Here is a 26,002-nt window from a genome sequence, read left to right on the forward strand (position 1 = left end):
ATGTTTCGATGTACTGCTGGTGAGCGTCCGTGTAGGTGTATAAAGCGGTAAGTATTGAAGTTGTTTTCACGAACAAGCATACACACACATATACTGTACTGTATATATACATACATACATACAAAATGCACACACACATACAACATGTATATGTATGTATATAATATATATATATATATATATATATATATATATATATATATATATATATATATATATATATATATATATATATATATATATATATATATATATATATATATATATATATATATAAACATCTAGGTAATATTGGCTTTTACACTTCGTTCTCTAATCATTCTCTAAAGCCGTACTTCTTAATGCTTAAGGGTTTTGCAGCAATCATTGTCATTATTATGATTATCATATGTTTGTACCCCAGACGCATACCAGTCCCGTAATCTTGCTGTTAAATGAAAACATGCATTATCTTTTACTTATATGGAAGATCAGTCAGCATTAACGTATTATAAAGATTAATTTGTTAAAAATACGCCCTCCCTCTCAAACGAAATGCAAGAAGCAACTGCAGCGCAGTGAAAACACGAGAGATAATATATCACCACATAACGACCTCAGATTGGAGACTTTTCCCCCTTTTAACCACCATAATGAATTCAACTCTGGCGGTCAATCATCTACCACCAGGTGGCGTAATTACCTTAACTACCAGGCATCTGGTCACTGTCTTGCGACTTTTTAATTGGGGCAGATTATAATTAACTGGCTGTCTCCTATTTTCGAGCATCCATTCCTTCAAAGGGACCATGTTTTCGTCTCGTATGGCGTCTTACCAAAGAACGGCGGCAAAATTCAGGATATGCGCCTAGCTGACGGAACAGGGAAAATCCTTTGGAAATTTTGGGCACAGAATGCACATAGTACTGAAGGAATTCGGGATGTTTGGTGATCAAAGGTATAAAGTACCCCGGAGGGGGGTAGTGCCATCAGAATACCTCACGCGGTGCACTGTAAGCATTACTTAAGGTTCTTTGCAGCGTCTCTTCGGCCCCTTACTGCAACCTCTTTCATTCTTTTTCGCTGTATCCCCGTTCATATTCTCTTTCTTCCATCCTATTTCCCACCATCTCCGAACAATTGTTTCACAGTGCAACTGCTTTAAGGTTTTCTTCCTCCTACACCTTTAAAACCTTTTCACTCTCAATTTCCCTTTCAGTGCTGAATGACCTCATTGGTCTCAACGCTTGGCCTTTGGCCTAAATTTTATGTTCAATTCCAATTCCAAAGGTATAAAGTACAGATCTCACCCAAGAAAAATCTTTGAAATTAGGGGCTGAAGGAATGCGAAAAAATGTTTGGAAATGAAGAGAACAGAGCATGACTTACTAAAGGAAAATGGAATACTGCCCAGAACTCCAAGGTAGAGAATACATCGAAGGAACACGGGGAAGCCTTTCAAACTTCAGGGTTAGGGGCGCGTCATGCTAGACGAACGTGGGAAAACTTGAAAATTCATGGTATACAAAAAGAACACCGACGCTGCTGTTACTTTGATTTATGAAAAAATGCACTTCTACTTTTATTACTTACAGCTTATGTAAGTAATAAAAGTCGTCCGTTTGCGGACACTCAAAGAACAGAAGATGCAAGGCCTGAATGAACTCCTGCATTTTAACGTTTTCAAGGGAGCTGAGAAGTAAAGTAAGTTGGTTTAGACTTCTGCTGTACGTAATCGTTACAAATTCAGGTTCCGCACTTAGAACAGAAATCTACCGCGGGCAAATGCATTCATCATATATAAGTCATTTGGGGGTAAGTTATTACTAAGGTAAAGTAACTTTGATACGCAAATGTGTTTTTGATTTAACATCTGAATATAGTCACGTGTGAATTAGTGTAAAAACTATTATTAACAGTACAGCCCTACAAACTTTGCACTTAGCTCTTATGGTGGAGACGAGTTGATTTCCATTTTCGGATTCTACAGAAATATTTATAGCAGTCTAACCAACTTATGATTCTCTTGAGGGCTGAATGGATAAGTCACTGTCGTCCTTGTATCAACCCAAAATGCATAAGTTTGAATCATGGTCGGGGTAGCAACACATCACATATAATTCTGTCGCATATATGTTTTCCATAGATATAATTATGAATGCATATATATATTTATATATATATATATATATATATATATATATATATATATATATATATGTGTGTGTGTGTGTGTGTGTGTGTGTGTGTGTGTTACAGGGAATATGTGAAATGAGGATTTCACGAAATCCCTAGGGAACTTGTGAAACGACCAATTCGCTTAGAAACACTTGATCCCTGAGCCAGTACTAAACACAGCGAAACAGTGATACATCTACACTGTTTTGCCGAGTTTAGTACTAGCCCGTGGGGATTAAATGTTTCGCTGTGTTTAGTGCTAGCCCCTGGGAGATCAAATGCACGTAGGGATATCTGATCCCCAGGGATTAGTACTAAACACAGCGAAACACATTTAACGCCCCAGGGGCTAGTACTAAACTCGGCAAAACAGTGTAGATGAATCACTGTCTCGCATGTTTAGTACTAGCCCTCGGGGATCACGTGTTCCAAGCGACTTGCTCATTTCACAAATCGCCTACGAATCTCGTGAAATCCCTGAATTTCATATATTCTCTGTAACACACACACAAACACACACACACACACACACACACACACATATATATATATATATATATATATATATATATATATATATATATATATATACACACATATACATACACACACATGTATGTATGTAAGAGAAATGTACACCCAAAGAGAATTATGTGATATATGTGTGTGTGTGTGTGTGTGTGTGTATACAGTATATATATATGTGTGTGTTACAGGAAAAAATATATATATATATATATATATATATATATATATATATATATATATAAAATATATATATGTACACATATATGTGTGAGGGAAATGTACACCCAAAGAGAACTGTGATATATATATATATATATATATATATATATATATATATATATATATATATATATATATATATATATATATATATATATATATAATATAAATGTTACAGGAATATATATATATATATATATATATATATATATATATTATGTATTATATATATATATATATATATATATATATATATATAACTTAGTCCTTGATCATCTCTGATCATTCTCTTTGCTAATTTTGCTCGGAGTTCAGTGAAATTTCTACATTTGTATTGCCCATACAGCTTTACGTAGATCCATTGTCACGTCTCAGGTTCATATTCTTTAGGATAATCTGTGCTCTCACTGTGCATCATTCATTCGCACAGTCTATGAATGTATTCATGTCCTCCTCCCAGGATCAATTTTTGGGAGAATATTATGGGATAAAAACATTAAACGCCGTCACATCGAAAGAACGCGCTTCCATTTGGCTATCTCTTCAATATTCAATTAGCTTATACTGGAGAGTGGCTTCATCAAAACTGGATAGCAAAACAATCTCCAGGAAATGAACTTAAATGTATTAAATCGCAGTGCATCAGTTTTATTTCTCATTTTACTGACCGCATAGGAAACAGTCTTACGAATGAAAAACGATCACTATATTGTTATATATCCTGAAAGATCAATGAATAAAATGCATTTCCAGTTGCAGATCATGTATTTGTACACATCCTGCATCTCTCTCTCTCTCTCTCTTCCTCGTTCGTACCTTATACCTTTAAGCTACAGTGGAGTCTTATATGGCACGCTGCCCACCGTGTAATGTTTGCTCATTCCATAAATTGTTCTGAACCCGATAGTTTCGTTTTCCAGGTAAGGCATCCAAATGACGCACCTGGGCAGTCAAGCGTTGCTGTTTCGTCTCGGGGTGAGATGGGAAACTACGTGACTATATAAAGCACATGTGTTAACTGAGCCTCATGTGTATAAATAGACTGGTGGCTCTCTATATTCCCATGACAGCCCCTGAAATAATGGTTTCAGAAATATAATCGTCTCTCCCCACAAGAAATATCTGTAGTATTACTGCCACTTCCCAAAGCAATTTAGAAACCCTCGTTGCAGTATGGTTTCTTTCTAACAATTTAATAGTTCTCTAACTGTCTGATTTTCATTTATCTCCCATTGCATCTAATTTGTTGGCTCTTTCCGCAGGATTACGAAACATAAATTTAACAAAATCCGCGAAAGGACACGAACCTTACCTAGTACGTATGAACACAGAGAGAATGATGACCAACATCTGGTAATGATAGAATATTCAAACGAGAGAGAAACAGTAACTGTTACCTAGTTATCTTACCTTTTTTAGGTCAGAATAAAATAAGGGTGTCACAGCAATATATCTCTATCTATCTGTCGGTATATATATATATATATATTTATATATATATATATATATATATATATATATATATATATATATATATATATATATATATAGAGTGACACTTTTATTTTATTCTGACCTAAAAAGGTAAGATACCTAGTATAGATAACAGTTACTGTTTTCTCTTTCTTCAGCGACAACAGAACATGATAGGTGTGTGTGTGCTCCTCGTCAAGATGTGGTTTTCACCATTTACTTGGTCGTTGTCTAGTGCCTATCGTGGTAGAGACGAATTTTATGTGTGTGTATAGTGAACTGAGTGCAGTAAGGCAGTGATTTGTAAATTCTGGACTTAGTTTCTTTAGGTAGTAAAAATAAGGAACCCGAGGGCAGACGTGTCCATCTAGAGACTTTTTCGAGTTTGCGCATGCGCACTTGAGTTCTGACGTCATTTCCTTCAAGAGGCTCCAATAATTCGTAAGAATACTTAAATACAGAAAGGAAAAAGTGTTCCCAGAGCAAAAGAAGGTAACTACTGCCAAACAATAGTGCTAATTTCTGTTTGTTACCCTTAAGCTTGCAAACATAAGCCCATACACTTGCAATGGCTGATGCCAACCGACACCCCTTTGGAATATGTTGAGAATGGACTGTTGTTCTTTATTTCAAACAAGATTAATTTTATGGCTCACGATGATGTTATATCAATTTGTAAGAATTTTTATAATGAAGGAGATATAAGTGAGGCTCAAAGTCTAATGTATGATAAATATGGATGCCCTGAAATGGCAAAGGTGCACAAGGGATCAAATAGGTTTTAAATGACCTGAAAGAGATGGCTGCTTTTGTGGCTCAGCAGGTCACTCCGAAGGGCAAATTCTGCATAACTAAATGCACCCAGGTGCCTCCTGTAGTGATGGATTTCATAGATGCTGCAGCACTGAGCCACCACATCGCTAATTTGAGGGATGAGATGACAATATCATCTGCAACACTGCAGCGGCTTGCATCAAGGGTGGAGGCAATGGAATCTCAAACTCTAGACATGCAGGAGGCTCGAGTAGCGATTTCACAGCAAAAGTCAAAGGAACTAGTACAACTTCAGCAGCAGCAGCTGCAGGAGTCATGGGAGCATCGAAAGCAACAACAGCAATGCAACGTGAATCAGCAGCAGTCGCAGAAGAGTCAACATCGGCGATATTCTGAGAGCCAGGGAAACAGCTCCAGCAGCGACTTCACCCAAATCACCGCCAGCTGTCCAACGATCGTTCTTCTGGGATCAACGGATACGGAATCCGGAGAGGAAGAGAAATTTTCACTTGTTATCGGAAGAAGCCAACAGCAGCTCATCAAGTTTGGATGACGACAAGGAATGGCAGTTACAGAGACACCAGCTAAGGAAAATTAGGCGTCGAAAAAATAATGAACGTTTTTCGCAGATTTCTCAGTTTCAGTTTGGGGACTTGGCACTGCCCAGGCTAACAACATCACTAAGCCTAATGGTGAGGTCCTCTTGCAAGGATCCCGCGTTTCCAATCGGGTTGGTCGGTGATAACCAGATTCAATTTATTGAAGCCTTCGTTGAATTTCTTCATGTTCCTAGCACTATTAAAACTTCTTCCTCAAGTCACACCACTGATAATTTTTTGTAGATGTTTATGGGGACAAATCTCACCTCCGGTATCGGAAGTTCTACCCGGCAAATGCCCCAAAACGAATCTCTCAATATTCATGCACAAGCATGAATATTGTGCTTTTTCTGTACGTATGTATCCTTGGTCAGTACGAAATTGTGCATATTTTATTTCTGTAAAAACTTAAGTCATTTTTATCGTGGTCTGTATTGATTATTTTCCTTTATTTTTCATTAAGAAACATATTTTGCCATTATTAGCAAAGTACATATTGACTTAAAGAAAGATTTATCACGACATAAATATTAAAATTACAAGAAGTTGCAGATAAGAGTAAGTACGATGAAGTAAATCCCAGAGGCTGTCTTTCATATCAGCTCGTGCTTTTGATGTGGGGAAATCCTTTCTGTTTGTTGAGACAGCTCCTCGGCTTTTTTCTCTCTTTTTGGAAAAAACAGATGTTACACCAAGCCCCTACATCCTTGCCTAAATCGAAATATTTTGAAATTCTGACATCCAGTTCCAACGTGCTGGTATTTTCACCACAGGCGGAATAACGAAGAAATCAGAGTAATGGCGGAAGACGATTCAGTTTTTTTTTTTTTTTTTTAGCTGATAGGTAAGATGGGTGAAAGAAGAGTGAGGGCAGTTAGCTAGCTAACCATGGTAGGGAATAGTTTAGAAAGTGAAATATTAGTAAGAGTAATGTCAAGTGTGGTTTATCCACAATTTTATTTAGGTAAGGGTACAATTTTTCTAATATTAACATAATACAATAATAATTTTACATTATAACAACATGGTAAATTGTACATATTGCATATTTTGAATTTTATTTCTTATTAGTGTAATCATATTCAAAACATAAAATAAAATTTAAAAATTAGTTCCAATTTCCTCATTTTAACCTTGATGTTAATTATCATAATGATTTTGCATGATACCTACATAGTAAATTCTAAATATTACTTTTTCACAAGGCATTTCTTAATAATATAATGGTTGGGGTTCATCACGATGAATATATGAAGATACTCTTCTCCACCATCTGTGGTCTGCGTTGTTTGGGTGGTTTCTCTCTTCTGCTACGGATTCTTCTGTTAATTCACGGTTGTATTGATCTAGTTTGCTCCATATGCTGGTTGCCAATCTGTATAATCGTTGATTAATTGGTTCTACTTTGTATTTTTTGTGTATTTGTTCTATATTCAGATCGTCATCTTCTTGATTGTTTCTCACTGCGGACCTTAGTATCTTATTTTGGAATTTTTGTAATGCACTTATATTGGAAGTCGATGCTAAACACGTGGGTATTGGTGGATATTCCATTATTGGTCTGATTAGGCTTTTGTAGAAATGGATTTTGATATTTGTGTTCATATTCCTAAATCGTTTTTGCTTTGTATTTTGTGTTCTTGCTATTCTTAGCCTTTCTCTCACGTGTCTTGATATTCCTCTTTGTCCGAATTGCATTCCTAGTATTCTTGTGCTTCTAGTAAAATTCATCGGTTGTTGGTCTAAAATTATTTGTGCAGGTTTGTAAGCAGACACTGATACTAGTTGGAATTTAGATTTATTTGTCTTTATCTTCCACTTCTTTTCAAATTGATTTATTCTTTCAATTTGGTTCATTGTTTTTTGTGCTACTTGTCTTTTCAAAGTTGGATCCCTTCTTCGAGTGCGTTTTTCTGGGTGTACAATTATTTGAGTTATATCATCTGCAAAGCAGACATCATTACAGTACTCTGGTGGTGAAGTCATATCTGATGTATATAATATGAATAGTGTTGGACTGAGTACAGATCCTTGTGGACTCACTTAGTAACGGGAATGGATTCCCTATGTAATTTTGTGACTTGATTGCTGCTGTTCGATCTTTGATGAAGTTGCATAGTATTTTCTCAAAAATGTCTGGAAGGTTGAGATGTAATATTTTGTATTGAAGTCCTTGTATCCATACTTTGTCAAATGCCTTAGTTATATCTCTACATACTAGGTTACATAGGTACCTTCTTCTTTGTGATAGTGCAATACTCTCATATATTGTTGCTATTGCAATCTGGGTCCCTCTTCCTTTTCTAAATCCATATTGATTATTATTGTGTAGCTGATTACCTTCTAGGAACAACACTAATCTGTTGTTAATTATTTTTTCAAATATTTTGCCAGGTATTTCTAGTAATGATATTGGTCTATAATTCTCTACCTGACTAGTATCTTTTCCTGGTTTGGGTATCAAAATCATTATTGCATTCTTGAATATAACTGGAAAATATCCCATTGAGAGGGCCCAGTTGTATATTTCTCTTAATTTTTCGAGTGCAATGTCTGGTAAATTTTGAATTATGACCTTGTTAATTCCACTCTTTCCTGGTGCTTTGTGTTTAAAATTTTTGATTATTATTTTGATTTCCCATAACTCTATTTTCCTTGTTAATGGGCAGTCTTCACTGAGTCTGCTAATATCAGCTGCATAATGCGGATTTGTTGTGTTTCTATGTTGTTCAATGAATTCATTGACTATTGTCTCATGTTGGTTGTCGAAATTTTGGTTATCCTCCTGCGTTATCTGGAATATTTCCTGCCAGTAGGCCTTGTGCAGTACTTCCTTCTCTTTGTCATCATATATTTTCTCATTCCCATGCTTTATGTATGGCGAAGTATTAGTTTTGCTTCCCATCAGTCTTGCAACGGAGTTCCAAAATTGTTTTGGGTTATTGTACTGTATTTCTGTGTTTTTATTAGGTCTTCCCAATTTTGATGATATAATCTTGAGTTTTCTTTGTACTAACTGTTCTTGTAATGACACATATCTTCTCATTAATATGCCGTTCCACCCTGTTATAAGTACTGTGTTTTGGATGTTGTTGTAGTGCCATTGTATCAATTTCAGCTTATCACTACTAATAGGATGTGGAAGTGTGGTGTATTTAGTTATGGGTATATGATTTTTTATTGCTTCCTCTATATTTCTGTACCATTCTTCAAGCTCACCATCTACTATTTCTTTTGTTATTTCTATTTCATTTGAATTTATTGTTGGTTGTCTACTCATTTTTCCTTCCATTTCATTTTTGAAGCTTTCCCAACTTGCTCTTTTTATATTTGGTATTTCTAAGGATGGAATCATTATTGGATTGGTTGACAAGGTAATTACCATTGGTATATGATCAGAGGAGGTTGCTGGTCCTCTTGTAACGGCAATATTGAGGTGAATTTTGTTATTTCCCAATATTATATCTGGCTTTCCTTTTCTGTTATTTGCTACAAAGGATTCAAAGTTGGGGCTGAGCAAATAGGTCATGAATAGGCTTTGTAATGGCTGCCGTCTGCAGATGATACAATTACTGTTTGCGGATAGTGAAGAGAAACTTCAGACACTAGTTTGAAAATATGTGGGAAAAGGAGAAAATTGGAAGTAAATGTGAACAACAGAAAGGTTATGGGGGTACATAGAAACCATGAAGATGAAGCAATGAATGCTACTATAGATGGTAGAAGAATGGCAGCAGTTGATTTGTGTAAGACTTTAGAAATAAATATAATCGATGATTGTAGGTCGAGAGGAGAGGCGGTTGACAGAATAGGTGAAGCAAAGGAAATGTGCGAAAGCTTGAGAAGAAACCTGTGGTATGTCTTCGGAAGACAAGATTGGAATTCATGTTTGATGCAATTGAAAAAAAATAAATAAATAAACTTTAGAGATGATTTTTATTTGTGTACTCTAAGTGGTGTATGGTTAAGTTAAAGGGGGATTCTTTATGACACATTGCAGCTTGCACCAGACTGCGACTGTTTGTCACAAGTTTCAGTCATGCTTGATGTTATGCCACGCAGGGACGTTAAGCCAACGCTCAACCGTCCACTTTTATCGAGGTTTGAAACCGGTATGATTATAGAAAATTTGATGGCGTAATTTTATTGGTATTCAAGTAAGCAAACAGTAAAAAAAAATCGATAATAGAACGCTTTCGGTGACCTTGTTACAATCGTAGTAACTCTCATAGGAAAACATTAAAAACAATTTTTTTTAGAGCGTCTTGGAAAAAAGTAAGACAACACTCCTTAAAGACTTCGCATTAACTAAATCAAAGCTTAAGCCTACCCATACCATCAGTGTCTTAGGTAAATACGCAATTAAAGTTTCCCCCATTACCTACAATGTATAGAAAATGACCCCATAACGGATGACAGCAGCATTTTTATGTCTTCAAAATTAAAGACATTGTACAACAAACATATGAATTTAATGTTAACAGGAAACTATTGGACATACGCAACAGATAAACAAAGTAATGATTTATAACCTGCCAAAGAAAAACTATTTAGGGACAAATATTTTTAAATTTTATTTTCTCTATAAAACCAGTTCTCTCAAGAAATGAACTTGTGCATTGAAAAGTCTCTTACTTCTCTTCTTCTTCATACATGCCGCACATACAAGAATACAGCCTTGCATTAAGAAAAGGAAAACGTAGAACATAATATATTTATTTCACAATGGAAGGGATCCGATTCCAAATTGTGACCCCCTGAGCTTGCGGTGCGAAGAATATATTGTCAGAGATATTATTTTATTATGCAGCTTCCGTTGCATCAAGGGACCGAATATTACAGAACGACTCGTCACATTTTACAGGAAAGTGTATCATGTTAAGTATAAGAAGAATTTAATACTATTTAAGAAATTCTTATAAGTGAGAGAGAGAGAGAGAGAGAGAGAGAGAGAGAGTAAGGAGGGTAGGTGTTTGGTATGTGAAACAATAAAAGAAGTCTATATACTACTACTATTACTACTGCTCCCAACATCTGAGTTTCATTCATAAAATATATGGGCGGGTTGTCTAGTAAGTACGTCATGCTACAGTATCAATGAGTGGGAAGGCCTTCAGTAGCTAGATTTAGCTGAGTTTCCCTTTACATTTTTTTATTTACTGCGATAAGGGCCTTAATTATCCACATTAGACATCACTGCTTATTTTTGCCAATTAGGCTGGGGCTTCAAATACCTATTTCCAAAATACGATCCATATCCGATGCTTTGTGAAGATTTTACCCACGAAAATCTATTAGACACGGCCCTGAAATGCACAGTAGTTTACCTAGATTATGAGATGCACATTTGCCCATTGTTTTAATTATAACGGTTTTATTCCTATCCTGCTAGAAGGTATTTCTACGCTCAGTTTTAATACTGGTAGAGGCATACGACACAGTTAATCATATCAAATACCGTTACGGCATCTGGTAGTGAGACTCTCTCTATCTCCTATATATATATATCCGATTCTATTAAACTTCTCTTTTTCAGTAATATGATACACCAGCTTCTTGATCTCTCTCTCTCTCTCTCTCTCTTTTATAAAAATATTCAAATAGTATACATGCACAGTATATATATATATATATATATATATATATATATATATATATATATATATATAAATATTCATATATATATATATGTGTGTGTGTGTGTGTGTGTGTGTGTGTGTGTATGTATGAAAGAAAGTACATCAAAGGATTTAAGTTCTCTACTAAAATATGAAAAATTAAACTGTTTGATAATACGGAACAGCTTTTAAACAATACATCTTGAAGCTGTCCAATAATTGTTTTGGGTGCATTGAGTTGTCCCTTGCGGGAAATTCGCCACCTATGGCATCTGTCTGGTACGCATTTACTAACAATATAGTCTAGAATAAACACTAGGTATCTTTATCAAAACTAGTTAGATTCTGACATGCCTTTTACGGTAAAAAAAAAACTATGTTTAGAAGTGCAAACGCCCTAAGACGTCTTGTTGCGCTCTCACTTACCCAAGTCGAGCAGAGCAGCTGGAAGAACGACTCGATACGTCAGCCGAGCCAGATGGAGTTGCTGGGAGTCGTGGACGTGTTCGTCTCTAGACACGACGAAGGACAGCTGTCGAAAAAAGTAACAGCGTTAAAAATTGGCGATCATACCATATTTGTAATGCAAAATAAAAGTAACAACGGGGTAAGAGGCGAGTAAATGAATCTGACCTATTATGGAATGAAAAAAGGCAACAATCAGTCCAACAAATCCAATTTGGTTTCAAGGTTAGTGAGAGCAACGAAGCTTGAGCTTTTGCTTCTACTGTACTGCATTCAGGAACGCAGCTTTGCCAACTCTCAACTCTAATATAATTACAAAAGCTTACAATAAAAACTGAATCATATAGAGAGAAAAAATCTAAAAATACACACGCACTAATGTTTACATTTGAAGATGACTTACGTGAATCAGAAAAACACAAAATCACGAAAGTTGAATCTTCAAACTTCCCTTATTCTTTCAACTACGTGGAAATGGAAAATTTGCTCGATTCCAACGTTACGAAAAAAAGTCCTTTGAATCCTAATTAATTAATTAATTCAGGATTACAGCATACAGTTTGAAATGAGGGACTGATACGCTCTCAAACGGCTCTTACCTGAAAAGTGATTCTACATTCCTGTTTTTTACTGCAGTCAAAGCCATGTATTTTATGAATAGGTCTGTTTATTCTGCAAAATTCGGTTACCATATGAAATTTTTTCGAAGACACTACAAGCACCATAACAGCAGCAACAAAAAGAAGAATAACCATAACAGGAACCACAATGAAACGGCTGAATATAAGACAGGCCTACAATCCAATCGTCATAAAGACATAGGACATTATAGGTCTATGTCATTTTTTATGGTCCTGTTATTTCGAAAGGAGAAAATGTCCCTAAGAAAATTCTTAGCAAATCATATCCAGTATGACTCGTACAGCCTATCAATCATACTGTAACTTTAAGTTAAACATAGGCATATTCTGGTTTAGTAGAGTGCAGTCACTACTTGTCATCCCACCGAATGTGTAAACGATTCCAATGAAATCGATTTTATGACTATTAAAATGTAGTAAAATTTCCTGAAATCAGTATGAAATACCAGTGTGCATAGCTCTGAGAAAATCTTTGTGTTAAATTTAGAATGGTGAACATGCATGACAATATCAGACGGTAATAATTGTCCAGTGATTCAAGTGCATCTATTCGAACGCAGACCTCCGTATTCAGGTGAACCTCATTTACGAAACGCAACATTGCAGCATCGCGGAACACTCCTGACTTCATTCATGTTTTCCTGTTTTTTTTTTCATTTTTTGGGAGATGTGTATTATGATTTTATTGCAGGGGTTAACTTAACGTTTCCTTTTGATGATCCGCATAACGTATTTTAGTTCGGTAAAACAACCACTGCAAAAATAAATGATGATGAAAAGAACCACAGACTAACCAACTTTTCGGAACCATTGCCAACCAATCATCTTCAAGGAATCAGTAATCAGTGAGCGGAGCTTAGCTGCAAAGCACGGTGGACTTTGCTATAGCCGCCAACTACCGTGGCAGTTGATGCGTGTGAACAGCGAGTGGTGGAAGGAGAAGCTGGCCGACTTACTCTCAATTATCTATCTATAGAATACTAAAACTCTGAAACGTTCGTTTGTTTGTTCGCACACTGAAGCACACGATCAAGTGTTAATTTAGCTGTGTCCTTCCCTCCCTTTCCTCTTCCATCCCCTCTATTTTTCTCTTCCATTCCCCACACTTTTCTCTTCCCTCCCCTCACCTCCCCTTTCCTCTACCCTCCCATTCCCCCTTCCCCTCCACTCCCTTACCCCTTTCTCTGCCCTTCCTCTTCCATCCCCCTCCCTTTCCTCTAACCGTCCTCCCTCCCATTCCCCCCACTCCTCTCCTCCTCCTTCCTCTCCCCTTCCCTCTTCCGTCCCCATCCCCTTTCCTCTACCCTCCCCCCTCCCATTCCCCCTTCCCTCCACTCCCTCCCTCCCTTTCCTCTACCCTCCTCCCCCTCACCCTCCTATTCCCCTCCTTCTCTCCTCCCATCCCCTCCCCTTTCCTCCCTCCCTCCTTCCCTTCCCATTCCCTCCACTCTCTCTCACCCTCCTACTCCACCCCCTCTCCCCTTCCCCTGCCTTTCCCTCCCCATCCCCTTTTCCCCCCCTCCTCCCATTCCCCCCACTCCCTCCAGTCCTCACCCTCCTCGTCCCCTCTCCCCTTTCTTCTTCCATCCCCCTCCCCTTCTCCTCTACCCTCCCTCCCCCTTCCTCCCATTCCTCCTTTCCTATCTCCCCCTCCTATTTCCTCTCCCCTTTCCCTTTCCCTCCCTTCTCTCATCCACCCGCATCCCCATCCCCCTTCCCGGTAAACGGTGCTGGTGCTGCCCGTAGACTTTTGTTGACTATTATTAGTACGGTTAATTTAGCTGTGTACGGGTATGGGTATGGTACGGATTTGGGTATGGGTATGGTACAGATATGGGTATGGAACAGATATGGGTATGGGTATAGGTATGTGTATGGGTATGGTAAGGGAACAGGTATGGGTATGGAACAGATATGGGTATAGGTATGTGTATTGGTGTGGGTAAGGGTATGGGTATTGTATGGGTATGGGTATAGGTATAGGAATGAGTATGGTATAGATATGGGTATGGAACAGATATGGGAATGGATTTGGTACAGATATGGGTATAGCTATTGGTATGGGTATGGTATAGATATGGGTATTGGTATGGAACAGATATGGGTATGGCTATGGTACAGATATGGTAATGGAAATGGGTATGGGTATAGGTTTAGGTATGAGTATGGAACAGATATGGGTATGGTACAGATATGGGTATGGGTATGATACATATATGGGTATGGGTATAGGTATGGTATGGGTATGGGTACAGGTAGGCAAATAAAAAGGTGACCCAACGGGTCCTGGTGCTGCCGTCAGACTTTTGCTGATTATTATTAGTTGGGTTAATTTAGTTGTGGGTATGGTATGGATATTACTATGGGTATGGGTATGGTATGGTACAGATACTGTTGTTGGTATGGGTATGGAACGGGCATGGGTAAGGGTATAGGTATGGATATGGAATGGATGTGAGAATGGGTATGGTACGGAAATGGTTATGGATATGTTACAGATATGAGTATGGGTGTGGGTATAGATATGGGTGCGGGTACAGGTTTGGGTATGGGTGTTAGAAAAGTGACCAAAGGGTCATGGGTGGTCTAATCTTAATTACAAATTATCACATCTTGAATTTACCTACGCGGTTTTGGTTTTTGCGATCGTTGACCTACCCTAAACAAAGAGCCTCAATAGTTAGAATGTTTTCACACGCACACACGCCCACACACACACACACACACACACACACACACACACACACACACACACACACACATATATATATATATATTATATATATATATATATATATATATATATATATATATATATATATATAATATATATATATGATGCATACAGACAAATTGTATAGTGATGCAGCAGACAAGCTGAGCTGACTATCCGACCATCATCACGGAAAAGCCACATAGGTCTAAGACTAAAACCTAAACAACCCCATTCCTTTGTTATCACATTTTTCTCGATCTAAGGTGTTACCATTGCAAAAAAGTACTCAAATCACAGGAAAAAAAGTGATGAAATCACAGAAGTGGTAGCAAAGCCCAGCCACAAGAGACAGATATGGACATCAGGGGATAGAATGGAAGGGGAATGGCGCAGGGCTTTGCTCTGTAACCTGATAAATTATGATGAAAGTAAAATGTAGAAGTAGGAGTCTTTTCTCAATCAGTATAGAAAGCGAGTGTCATTATAATACCCATATTGAATAGGCTTTGGATTGGACGAACCACCACTGATGATGTGAAAAGTAAGTGAAAGTGCCTGATTCAAATACCACCCTACACTGACCCGGCCCAGCTTTTTGTTGAACTTTACTCTGGTCACTACAACAGCAACAGGAACAATCGGGATGAGTTCACCATATTATTCTCGACGACAAAGAAGAAGAACAAAGAAAAAACAAACAAACAAAACAAATGTTACCGACAAAGAAGCGTTGCGTTTATATGATCATGCACTTCTGAGTGGATACATTTGTTATACGTTTTCAAATTGTATTGCTTGAAGAAGTGCCAGTGTCTATCTCTTCAGGTATGGTTAGCATTGTGCGTATTATAATGGCACTCGCTTTCTATACTGACTGAGAATAAGACTCCTACTTCTACTTTTTGCTTTCATCATAATTTATCAGGTTGCGGAGTATAGCCCTACCCCTTCCTTTGTATCCCCTGACCTCCATATTTGTCTCTTGTGGCTGGGCTTTACTACCCCTTACGTGATTTCATCACTTTTTTGCCCGTGATTAAAATAATACCAATCCTCCAATTTGGATGATTTGAAGACTGCCATTTCTTAATGGAAAGTCAAGTGGCATTCAACTTCATATTGTCTCTGGTGTTATTCCAGCTAGCTTGCCACTGGATCATTTGTTTAAAATCAAAGTGTGGAAAGTTTATAAATCCATTGCTTCTTAAGCTGCCTTATTTGCTCTCTCTTTTACATCTATACCCACACGAAAAGGTACGCAACAAAAGCCCACCCTGTTACACTTAAGTAGTACAGGAGGACCAGCCAATCCTGCACTTCTTGTACTAGGTGACGAAAGGCCAATTGTTTAAATTAGGATAAAACACCACATCAGTCAGAATACATAATATAACTTCCACCAAACTTTCTTTTATTAAAATCATATTCAACGGCTTCAAGGATGGCATATGATTCAGCTGTGAATATGGAGCAGGAAGGGGGTAATTTGTCTTTGATCACAGCATATCCCACTCCAACTGCACAGACAACTCCATCTTGGTATGTATGTTTTGCCTTTGGTGTGTTGGAGAGAATGTTGGAGAAATTAACTTTTAATGACTTTATTGGGCTATGCTTCTTCCTTCCCATGATAGCGCATATTTCAACATGTGACTTGCACCAAGGTGGAGATTTGGGGTATGCACATGTGCTATTGGTGTCGTCAATATGCCAATTGCTATACTATCTTTTTCAAGTCTTACCTCCAGAGATTTGGGTTTGCTCCCTGAACTACTGGGGTTTTCACATACTTATAATTTGGATTTGCAGATGTATCTTGAGTTTAATTCTTCCCTGTGGACTGAAAGAGAGGGTGAGCCCGGGTCCACATAATATATGCTGGTCAAAGGGGAAGTACAGTATATCCCTGTACATATCATAGTCCCAAGTTTTGTCTTACATCTAATTTTTCCAAGTTAGTTTTACAGGCAGATCCATAAAAGACAGGCATAATGCAACCTGCTTTGCCATTAGGATATATAAAGCCTAAGTAGAGTTTTTCGGTCTGCACCCCAATCAAATTAAATCCTTCATCAATCCCTTCCCCTGCAAGAATGGTCTCGTATAAAGGAAATACGGTAAGAACTCCGTAGATTTTTATTTTTTTTTGGTACGAAATTTTTTTCAATTTTCCTTACTGGCTAACTGAGTCTCAACAGAACTCGCTACTCTGTTTTTCTTCTACTAATGGGCACCTGAGGAATAAAATGGGTTTCAGTCTTACCAGTTAAACTTTTCATTTCACCTGACCACTTTTTCAGTTGCAGACTATTCATCAAAGTCGTTTTTACTCGTGCCCATTTCATTATTTCCAGTTCTTCAAATGACTCTTACAGGCAGCTCCATGAGCAAGAGCCCATGCTGGCATAATGACTGATTAATCTCAAATATCAGCCCTGTAAACATTGGGCTTGCAATAGCAATTGTGTCTGAAAGTGAAAATGTAATAATTTTAAGAGATTTACCCCACCAATCATGCATCTTGATAGTACCTAACAGGAAAGTATTTTCTGGTGAAACGGGCATATTTGTGCAAAAGAATGGCCAGTTTTGAAAATGGTTTCGCAAAACGGGTATATTTGTCGATAAAATTTTCTGCATTCCAACAAACAGTTAAATCTGAAATTTTATTTGTCATACTGATATCATCAAATAATCAACCTGTTTATTTCTAAGTATAATTACTGGCAATATATCTCCTTGCATGCTGTTGTCACCTCTGTGCTTTAACCTTTTCTTTATATGTTCAACTTGTTCTTAGGAAGCCTATGTTTGCCCATTTTACCGTTGCAGATATGATAATAATAATAATAATAATAATAATAATAATAATAATAATAATAATAATAATACCCTGTCTAAGTTTGATTTAAAACTGTCAGTAGTAAAGCTGCAATAAAGAGCAACCTGTACCACAGAGTAAACACTTACCCTATAGCTGTCTCTAATGTGAGGTGGTATGAGAATGGAGTTGGAAAGCCAATTACGCCCTTTGTGGCCGCTCTGGCGCCACAAGGCCCATCTTCTTAGGCCGACATCTGCATCGTCGTTGTCAACCATCTCCACGCTGAGTAATACACAAGATAAATCCAATGTTACTTGAAATGCAGTTATTCAAAGATTTCGAAATACAGTAGGGTCTCGGTTACGTCTGAGATCCATTCCTACGGCAACGACATACCCAATTTTGTCCATAAGTCGAAATTTAAGCAGACGTAATGACGTGAATCAGTAAAAATAAAAAAAATAAACAAAAGAGAAAACAATTCCTGAGCACATACATACAGTACAAGGGTAAATATTATCCTAAAACATTTACTGTGCAGTAAATAAAAAGAAATAGTTCCATGCCTTTACTCCTGTGGTTGGCTTGCATACTGGGCATTGCAAAGGTGGGGTAAGACAGGCTTGATTAAGCTACTGGGTGGAGGAAGGTTGCTGGAGATGCTTGGGCAGGTGAGTTGGGAGAGGCAGAACGGGCAGCATACTCCCCAATTATGGTTCGGCCAGACGAGTGGGCTCCTCGGTTTTTTTTCCATGCCTCTAGGTTAGGTTACGTTAAGTTACGTTGGGTTAGGTTTGGATAGTTCAAATGAAGAAACAAAGTGTAGTTAGGGCGTGGTAAACATATTGAGATTATTTTCAAGACGATTCTATGGTTAGGTTTTAAGATATGGCGTCCCGCTTTTTTCAGGGAAGGTCCCGAACCATAATACAGTTGGGGAATATGCGAACCGGCAGAAGGTGCTGGAAATTCACTTGCTGCTTTCTCATCACACTAGCAGCTTCCCCTTGCACCATAAGGTTATGCAAATTTGCACGGACCTTAAACCGCATGAACCAACCTTTGCTAGCCCCAAACTCTCTCACTTTCACTCCCTTCCCCCTTTTCTCTTTTCAAGGTTTCAAACAAACTTTTAACCTTCTGAATCAACTTTAGGCTAACTGGGATACGCCGTTGATGCTGGTCTTCCAGCCAAAGCACTAATAACTGTTCTATCTCAATAATGAGACCACTACGCTGCTTCATAATCACAGTTGATTTCATAGGAGCAGATCCTATCACATGTTCAAGTATGCACCTTTTATCTTTGACGATTGTTGACACAGTTGTATGACTGAACCCCAGTGTGCAGCTGATGTTAGACGGTGTTTCGCCCTTTTCGGATTGTTTCATTATGTCAACTTCCACTTCCATGGAGATGGCTTTCTTTTTTCATAGCACTGCCACCAGAAGAGTCTGCCTTAAGCTTGGGAGCCATAATGCAATAAAAAAGCTCCCAAAAAGGCAACAAAAATGAGAGAGAGCGAAACACAATTCAAGATGGCATATAGCGGGCAAGTGACCAATGCCATCTTCCCTCATTCGCCGTGAGACCACGTGATTCGTCCGTTCCACGTGCAAACCAGTTCCGGCCGAAGTTTGAATTTACATTCGAATGACGGAACAAAAGTTTTTTAATAAATTTATTGGAGATTGTGAGATGTAACAACGAAATGATGTAGGTCGAGTGCGGCGTAAATCGAGACCCTACTGTATAGGACTGTTTTGAATACATTTTCAGTTTTCCATCCAAAATTAGAGATAACATAAGAGTCCTTGATTCAGAAATTTAAGTGTACGTTCGGACACGGACTGGCCTAGGCTACTCCTTACCTACAGAGGTAAATTTCCTAAATTCCGAAAGTGTCGTGAAGGTAATATGAGAATTTGTGCCTTTTTGAGGGGTAGACCCGTTGTTCTGCACTTGAGGGAACACTGCACAACAGTAACACCATACGTGGAGACGAACACTTGGCCTAAGCCTAGGCTAAGTTTACACTGGGACACATGGACCGGTCTATTTTACAGATTACCTAAAGGATAATTTCTAAAAAAAAAAATATATATAAAAAAATTTTTAAACATGCTTTTATTAAAATGCAATAAAAAGTATACAATAATTTTTTGAGGCACCAGGATTTTCTTACAATTAATCATGTCTACAAAAATAAAGCGTGGGTACCAAACCTGGAAGGAAATGCTACAAGAAAAGAAATAGATTTTTTTATTTCTTGTAGCATTTCCTTCATTGTTTGGGGCCCATGCTTTTATTTTTGTAGACATGATTAACTGTAAGAAAATCCTGGTGTCTCTCAAAAAATTATTTTTTACTTTTTCGTGCATTTTAATAAAAGGTTAGGGAAATGTTGGGTTAGGGTGCAATCTTGCTACAGTATGTTTGATCAGCTTTTATGCTGAAATAGTACGTGCAATTCTTCACTTTTACCAAAATTTGATCTTGGTATACCCAAATGTTAAGGAACTGAAAACATGTTTTTAATGAGTTCCTCGCTGGGTGAGCGGGTTCCGTTCTCAACTACCACTCTGTTGGTCGCGTGAGTTCGAATCTCCGACCGGCCAGTGAAGAACAAGAGGAATTTGTTTCTGGTGATAGAAATTCATTTCTCGCTATAATGTGGTTCGGATTCCACAATAAGCTGTAGGTCCCGTTGCTAGGTAACCAATTGGTTCTTAGCCACGTAGAAATAAATCTAATCCTTCGGGCGAGCCCTAGGAGAGCTGTTAATCAGCTCAGTGGTCTGGTTAAACTAAGATATACTTAACCTTTAACAGTTTAGGTTTCTACACGATGGAAAAAGCATGTAGTATCTTTATAGTCTCCATTTTGAGATTTTGGCTTTGTAAGGAACAAAATTATTATATAGAAGGTCCGTGTAGAATTATTTTATTTGACAGTATCTTTCTCTTTACTAAACTGGGCATGTTTAGCAACATCAAGAACAACACACCGCTTGCTTCTTATGAATTTAAAATTACCATTATTTTGTACAGTATACTAACACTACATCTCATTATTTTGTACAGTATACTAAGACTGCATCTCATAGTATTGGAAAATGATGATTGCATATTGCATTTGGATCCATCACAGTTTATAATATAAAAAGACTTTCGTTCTTTTTGTCCCCCCCCAACCCCCTTTTATTCTATGCGCTATGTCAATACAACCAGCTGAAATCGCTTCAAGATTAAACAGTTAAAATCAATACTTATTATTGGCTGTAGAACCATAATGGCTTAACCATCCCACGCATTACTTAAGGATGATGCTATGACGTCATTCTAATGAGACCGACCCTTATTTTCGTCGTACATTCTAATAACAACCTCTCTCTCTCTCTCTCTCTCTCTCTGTGTGTGTGTGTGTGTGTGTGCGTGTCTGTGTGTGCAGCGGGGACAAATGTTTCTACATTAATTTTTAGTATTAAGTCCGTCAGTCTGTCACTCTGTTTCTCGCTTTCTTTTTCTCTCTGCATCAAGGATCATTGTTATGATGTTAGTTGATGGTAATCTATAATCAATCACACTCTCTCTCTCTCTCTCTCTCTCTCTCTCTCTCTCTCTCTCTCTCTCTCTCTCTCTCTCTCTCTCTCTTCTCTCTCTCTCTCTCAGCGTTATGGATACTTTGTTGCGTTGACTTTAATTTAGGATAATCAGTTGTTCTCTCGCTCGCTCTCTCTCTCTCTCTCTCTCTCTCTCTCTCTCTCTCTCTCTCTCTCTCTCTCTCTCTCTCTCTCTCTCTCTCTCTCTGTTACACCCACATGCAATGAGATATGTTCATATAAAGAAGAGAGGATAGGTAATGATAATAACGGTAAAAAAGGCGAGTGAATAAATGAAGCCTAAATAACTGAATAAGCTGAGCAAATTCATTCTCCCATCAACGATTCCTTACACAGACCGTGTCTTTGAAGGGCATGGAAATAGAGCCGAGGGGTTCAAGCTACAGTAACGTATTCAGTTCTCGCTCAGGAATATTATTGCAGCAAGAAATATTTTTGTTTTTCGCGATCCAATATATCTCAGTGATAAAATTCCACATTCAACTTTTCCTCATATACAGACATGTTTACAAAGTAAAATATAAGATTTAATACTGAGTGGCAGCTTGAGAATAATGCTTGTTCAGTACAAAAATAAAAAAGTCGCACGAGATTTGATGCATACTGTATATCACCAGCCGGTTCTGTCTAAAAACTGGGCGCCAAAATGTTGGCCAATTTAAACTGAGTGGTCTGAGGCGTCCCATTGCAGTAAAATCAATTGGTGGCTAGTAGTTTTTCATAATTTGTTTTTTATATGCTTTTTTTTAAAATTATAGTTAGAATAACCAAAGTGTAACACGTAAATCATTGCCGTTCGACCCTTCAGTCTAGACTGAACTGTGGTCTCTTAGTGGCAAGGCTGGTATAGATTTATAGGGTAAACGTTGCTGTTGTTCTCGCTTTGGGTGGAGGATGTAAGAAATTCTGGGAATATGTTAAGTGTTTGTATGTGAGTATATGTTTTGTTTTTTCATTGTTTTTAAATTCTGTAGCCATGCAGGCACATTCCTTTACTTTCCTTTTTTTAGCCAATGGACACTTTGCACCCGGTGGCTATTAGAATCTGGGCTACACCTCCGAAAAGTCATTAGAATTTGTTGATCCAACAAGCTATCTTTAAGCACATGCATCGGTCAAGCAGAGGGGAGCTCGTCTTGTGACGGAATGTCACCCAGCTGCTCTTCCCTTCGCCTACCATCTCCTAAACTTAATTAGATGTGGGTCTCGATCCCCAAAAGCTTAGGCGTTTCAGAGTACAGGCTTGGAGACTTCACCACCGATTCAGCCTAAAAATCGGGTGCCAAATGGATGACATTGCTGAGGGACCACTCAATCACCAGCCATGAAAGCTTGTAGATAACCAAAATATACATCAACTTAGTTACTTTTCTATATATAACAATATTGTACTGTAAGTGTAAAATTGAGCTGTATTATTACTGTAAGTTCCTCATCGAAGCGCATAAATTCTCCGATGATGACTCGCATCATCGTTGTCGGCTGTTAGCTGCGCCTTTTCTGTCAAATATTAGTTGATCGTAACAATTATTTTTTTTTTGCTGCTAAGGATTTTTTCTAACGTGTTGACTCGAATTATTTGTTACCTATTATAATTTTAGTTGTTCCTGCTGCCACCCATTCCCATGCCCATACCCATAGGAAACCTTACTCCTCACGTTTTAGTCTTGGTCTGGGAAGCAAGTCCGACTCTCCGTATTGAGCCCGATTGTTTGCGGATATATTCGCCGCACGTATCCAAGATGGAATTGCATCATTTTGAGAAGTAGTAAAGAAATGTAATATAAAGCATGAACAATAAGACACCAATTTACAGTCTTTACAGTCTCATTAGCATTAACGCAATGGGTAATTGGGCATATCGTCAACAGCATACCGAATTTTATGGAAAGTTTCTCATGTATGTCAAATCGAAAGCTTTCATATTTGTACAGAAAAACTGATGAAAAATGACACTCTCCATATCACACGAATATCTTATTATATATTGTCATACGGTGGCAAAAATACTTCCCATTATAATATCAACAATGTTTCATTTAAAGACTTCCTCCCATTCATATTTACAGGCCAAGTATCAAATGTATCAAAATAAATCAAAATTAGTTATTCCAAATATGTTGTTTCGGTAACGCTTTAAACCGCTGGCATGCAAATGTTTCCCCTTACTTTTTCCATAGAACACCAAATACAAGACCCTCAGACCAATTCAGGTCATGGGACTCGTCTGAGATGATCTTTGTTATCAATATGATTGGCAATATCATTCAAGTCACGATATAACTGAAAACTGATTTGTCATAGTTGCTACCAGATATTTATTGGATCGATAATTGTTCTTAAGTTTTTTTTTAAACCGAATAGCAAATACTGTGTTGCGTAACTGCAGAAGTATGGGTATCTGGAGGATCAAAGATATTTTAAGAGCCTTTATCAAAATTTAAAGATTGTAAGCTGGTAAAGAACACGAAAATTCATTTAATTTCATTCATTTCTCGCACCTCTAAAAACATTATTGGCAATGAACTACAATCTAAGAAGTGACACTAATTTAATTAAGATGGAAACCAAATAAAAGGCAATGCCTCGGTATCAAGAGAAAGATGAAAGATGAAACAGTGAATCATTCAAGCAAGAAGAACTTCAGGACATGGAAGAATACCTGAGCGTTGCGTTGGAGGGCCCCAGCCAGGCGTCGAGCCGGTACTTGAAGGACAAAACGCCTACGCCTCCGGCAGGATGGGAGAGCGGAGGCGTGACAAGACGGCTGGCAAACTTGCCCCAGCGCCCTGCCCCGCTTACTGGCGACGGTTTGACGGATATGTAGCGCTGGACTGAAAAAAGAGAAAGGTAGAACCGAGGAGTGAGGCAGATGGAATCTCCTGTTCACTCAGAGCAGCTGCAGAAAGTAAAGGAGCCACAACGGTACGAATTATCTCAGTTACGTAAATGTTTTTATTTCTTTCACATAAACGTATAATGTATGGGTGACAGTATGGACGATTCTTTATATGCAATAATTTCGATGCACTTATTTTTCAAAAATAATCTTCGTAGTTAGTATATTTACTGTACAGAAAAAACTGGATCAAAATAAATGAAGAAAAAACAAACAGTAGGGCCTACTAATATAATTGTGTTTATGTCCTAACATTTCACGTTTGTGCTCAGCAAGGAATTCAAAACAGTGGTTAAAAGTACCTGGCTTCTGTACGCGTTTAGAACACCAACACTCTTACAACCAAAGAAATTGATCTATGAGTGACAGGAGAAAAGTGATGACTTGCAACAATAAAATTAAAGATACTATTATTTCTCATCTTGACAACATCATAGGCTGCCCTGCTAGGCGTGAAGAAAATCAATAATATCGAAATGTAAAGTTCAAGAAGATAAAACAAGAGAAACTCAATGAAACGCTTAAGAAGAAAAGCCGCGGTCACAAAAGCCAAAAGCACGTTGGACACCCAAAAATATTTACATGACGAGAATAATCTATCACATGAAACGGGATTGCCATTTACATATTCACATTTTCGTCACGGTAGCACAGGTTAACTCTCGCATAAGAAGGGACTTACTAACTACATTTTTAATAATAGGAACAAGTTAGCGATGTCATCATAAACAAGATTCCTTATAATGCAGGTAAGTAGTACCTACATTATAAGAAAAAAGGAATTATTATCTCCATCATTAAAAAAACAGGGCATGCAGTCTACAAAGTCATAATTTAGGACATACTATCCACATAATACTGAAATGATAATATCTACATTATCAAGACGCGGAACCTCCGCAAATTACCATGAAACGAGACTTACTGTCGACATTGTCGTCCAGGCAATGTTTCTCATCGTCTCCGTCGGCACAGTCGACCTTCCTGTCGCAAACGGAGAGAGGAGGCAGACAGGTGCCTGTCGGACAGCTATAGTGTCCTTCTTCGCAGTGGTCTCCAACAGTCGCGCCTGCGCATTCACGTTCGTCCTCGCCTTCTTCACAGTCCCAGACCCCATCGCATATTTGCCAGCTGGGAATATCAGTTGCATGGCAGTCACTTTTAATAGAATCTTAGGAAATTGCGTCAATTCAGGTCCATCAAGTTTAAAGGGATTAGCTAAGGCGCCTCAGAAAGCATAGCATATTTTGTTAAAATCCAACAGCAAATCATATTATGTAAAAATATTTTTATACAAGGTTCCATGACAGCTTTTTGTATTTTGTCAGCATTTTCAGGTAAAGGGGCTGTCACAATAAATTGTAGGCTATTTTGCAAAAACATTGACTGGCGTCCTTGATACGAGAGAGTAAAGAACTGATGATGTTTAAGGAAATCAAAAGGTCCTTCAACTTACAATATCAGTT

The 26,002-nt window shown here is 37.8% G+C and overlaps 1 protein-coding gene across 1 annotated transcript in view; it reads right to left on the reverse strand.

Moving 5' to 3' along the window:
* LOC136829608 (uncharacterized) overlaps positions 1–26,002 on the reverse strand; it is a 576,969-nt gene that overhangs the window by 120,965 nt on the left and 430,002 nt on the right. Inside the window, 4 exon segments of the mRNA XM_067088454.1 lie at positions 11,795–11,900; positions 18,161–18,296; positions 24,300–24,471; positions 25,462–25,667. Coding sequence (XP_066944555.1) covers positions 11,795–11,900; positions 18,161–18,296; positions 24,300–24,471; positions 25,462–25,667 — 620 coding nt within the window.

Source organism: Macrobrachium rosenbergii, chromosome 44, assembly GCF_040412425.1.
Source record: "Macrobrachium rosenbergii isolate ZJJX-2024 chromosome 44, ASM4041242v1, whole genome shotgun sequence".
NCBI classification, from domain to species: Eukaryota; Metazoa; Arthropoda; class Malacostraca; order Decapoda; family Palaemonidae; genus Macrobrachium; species Macrobrachium rosenbergii.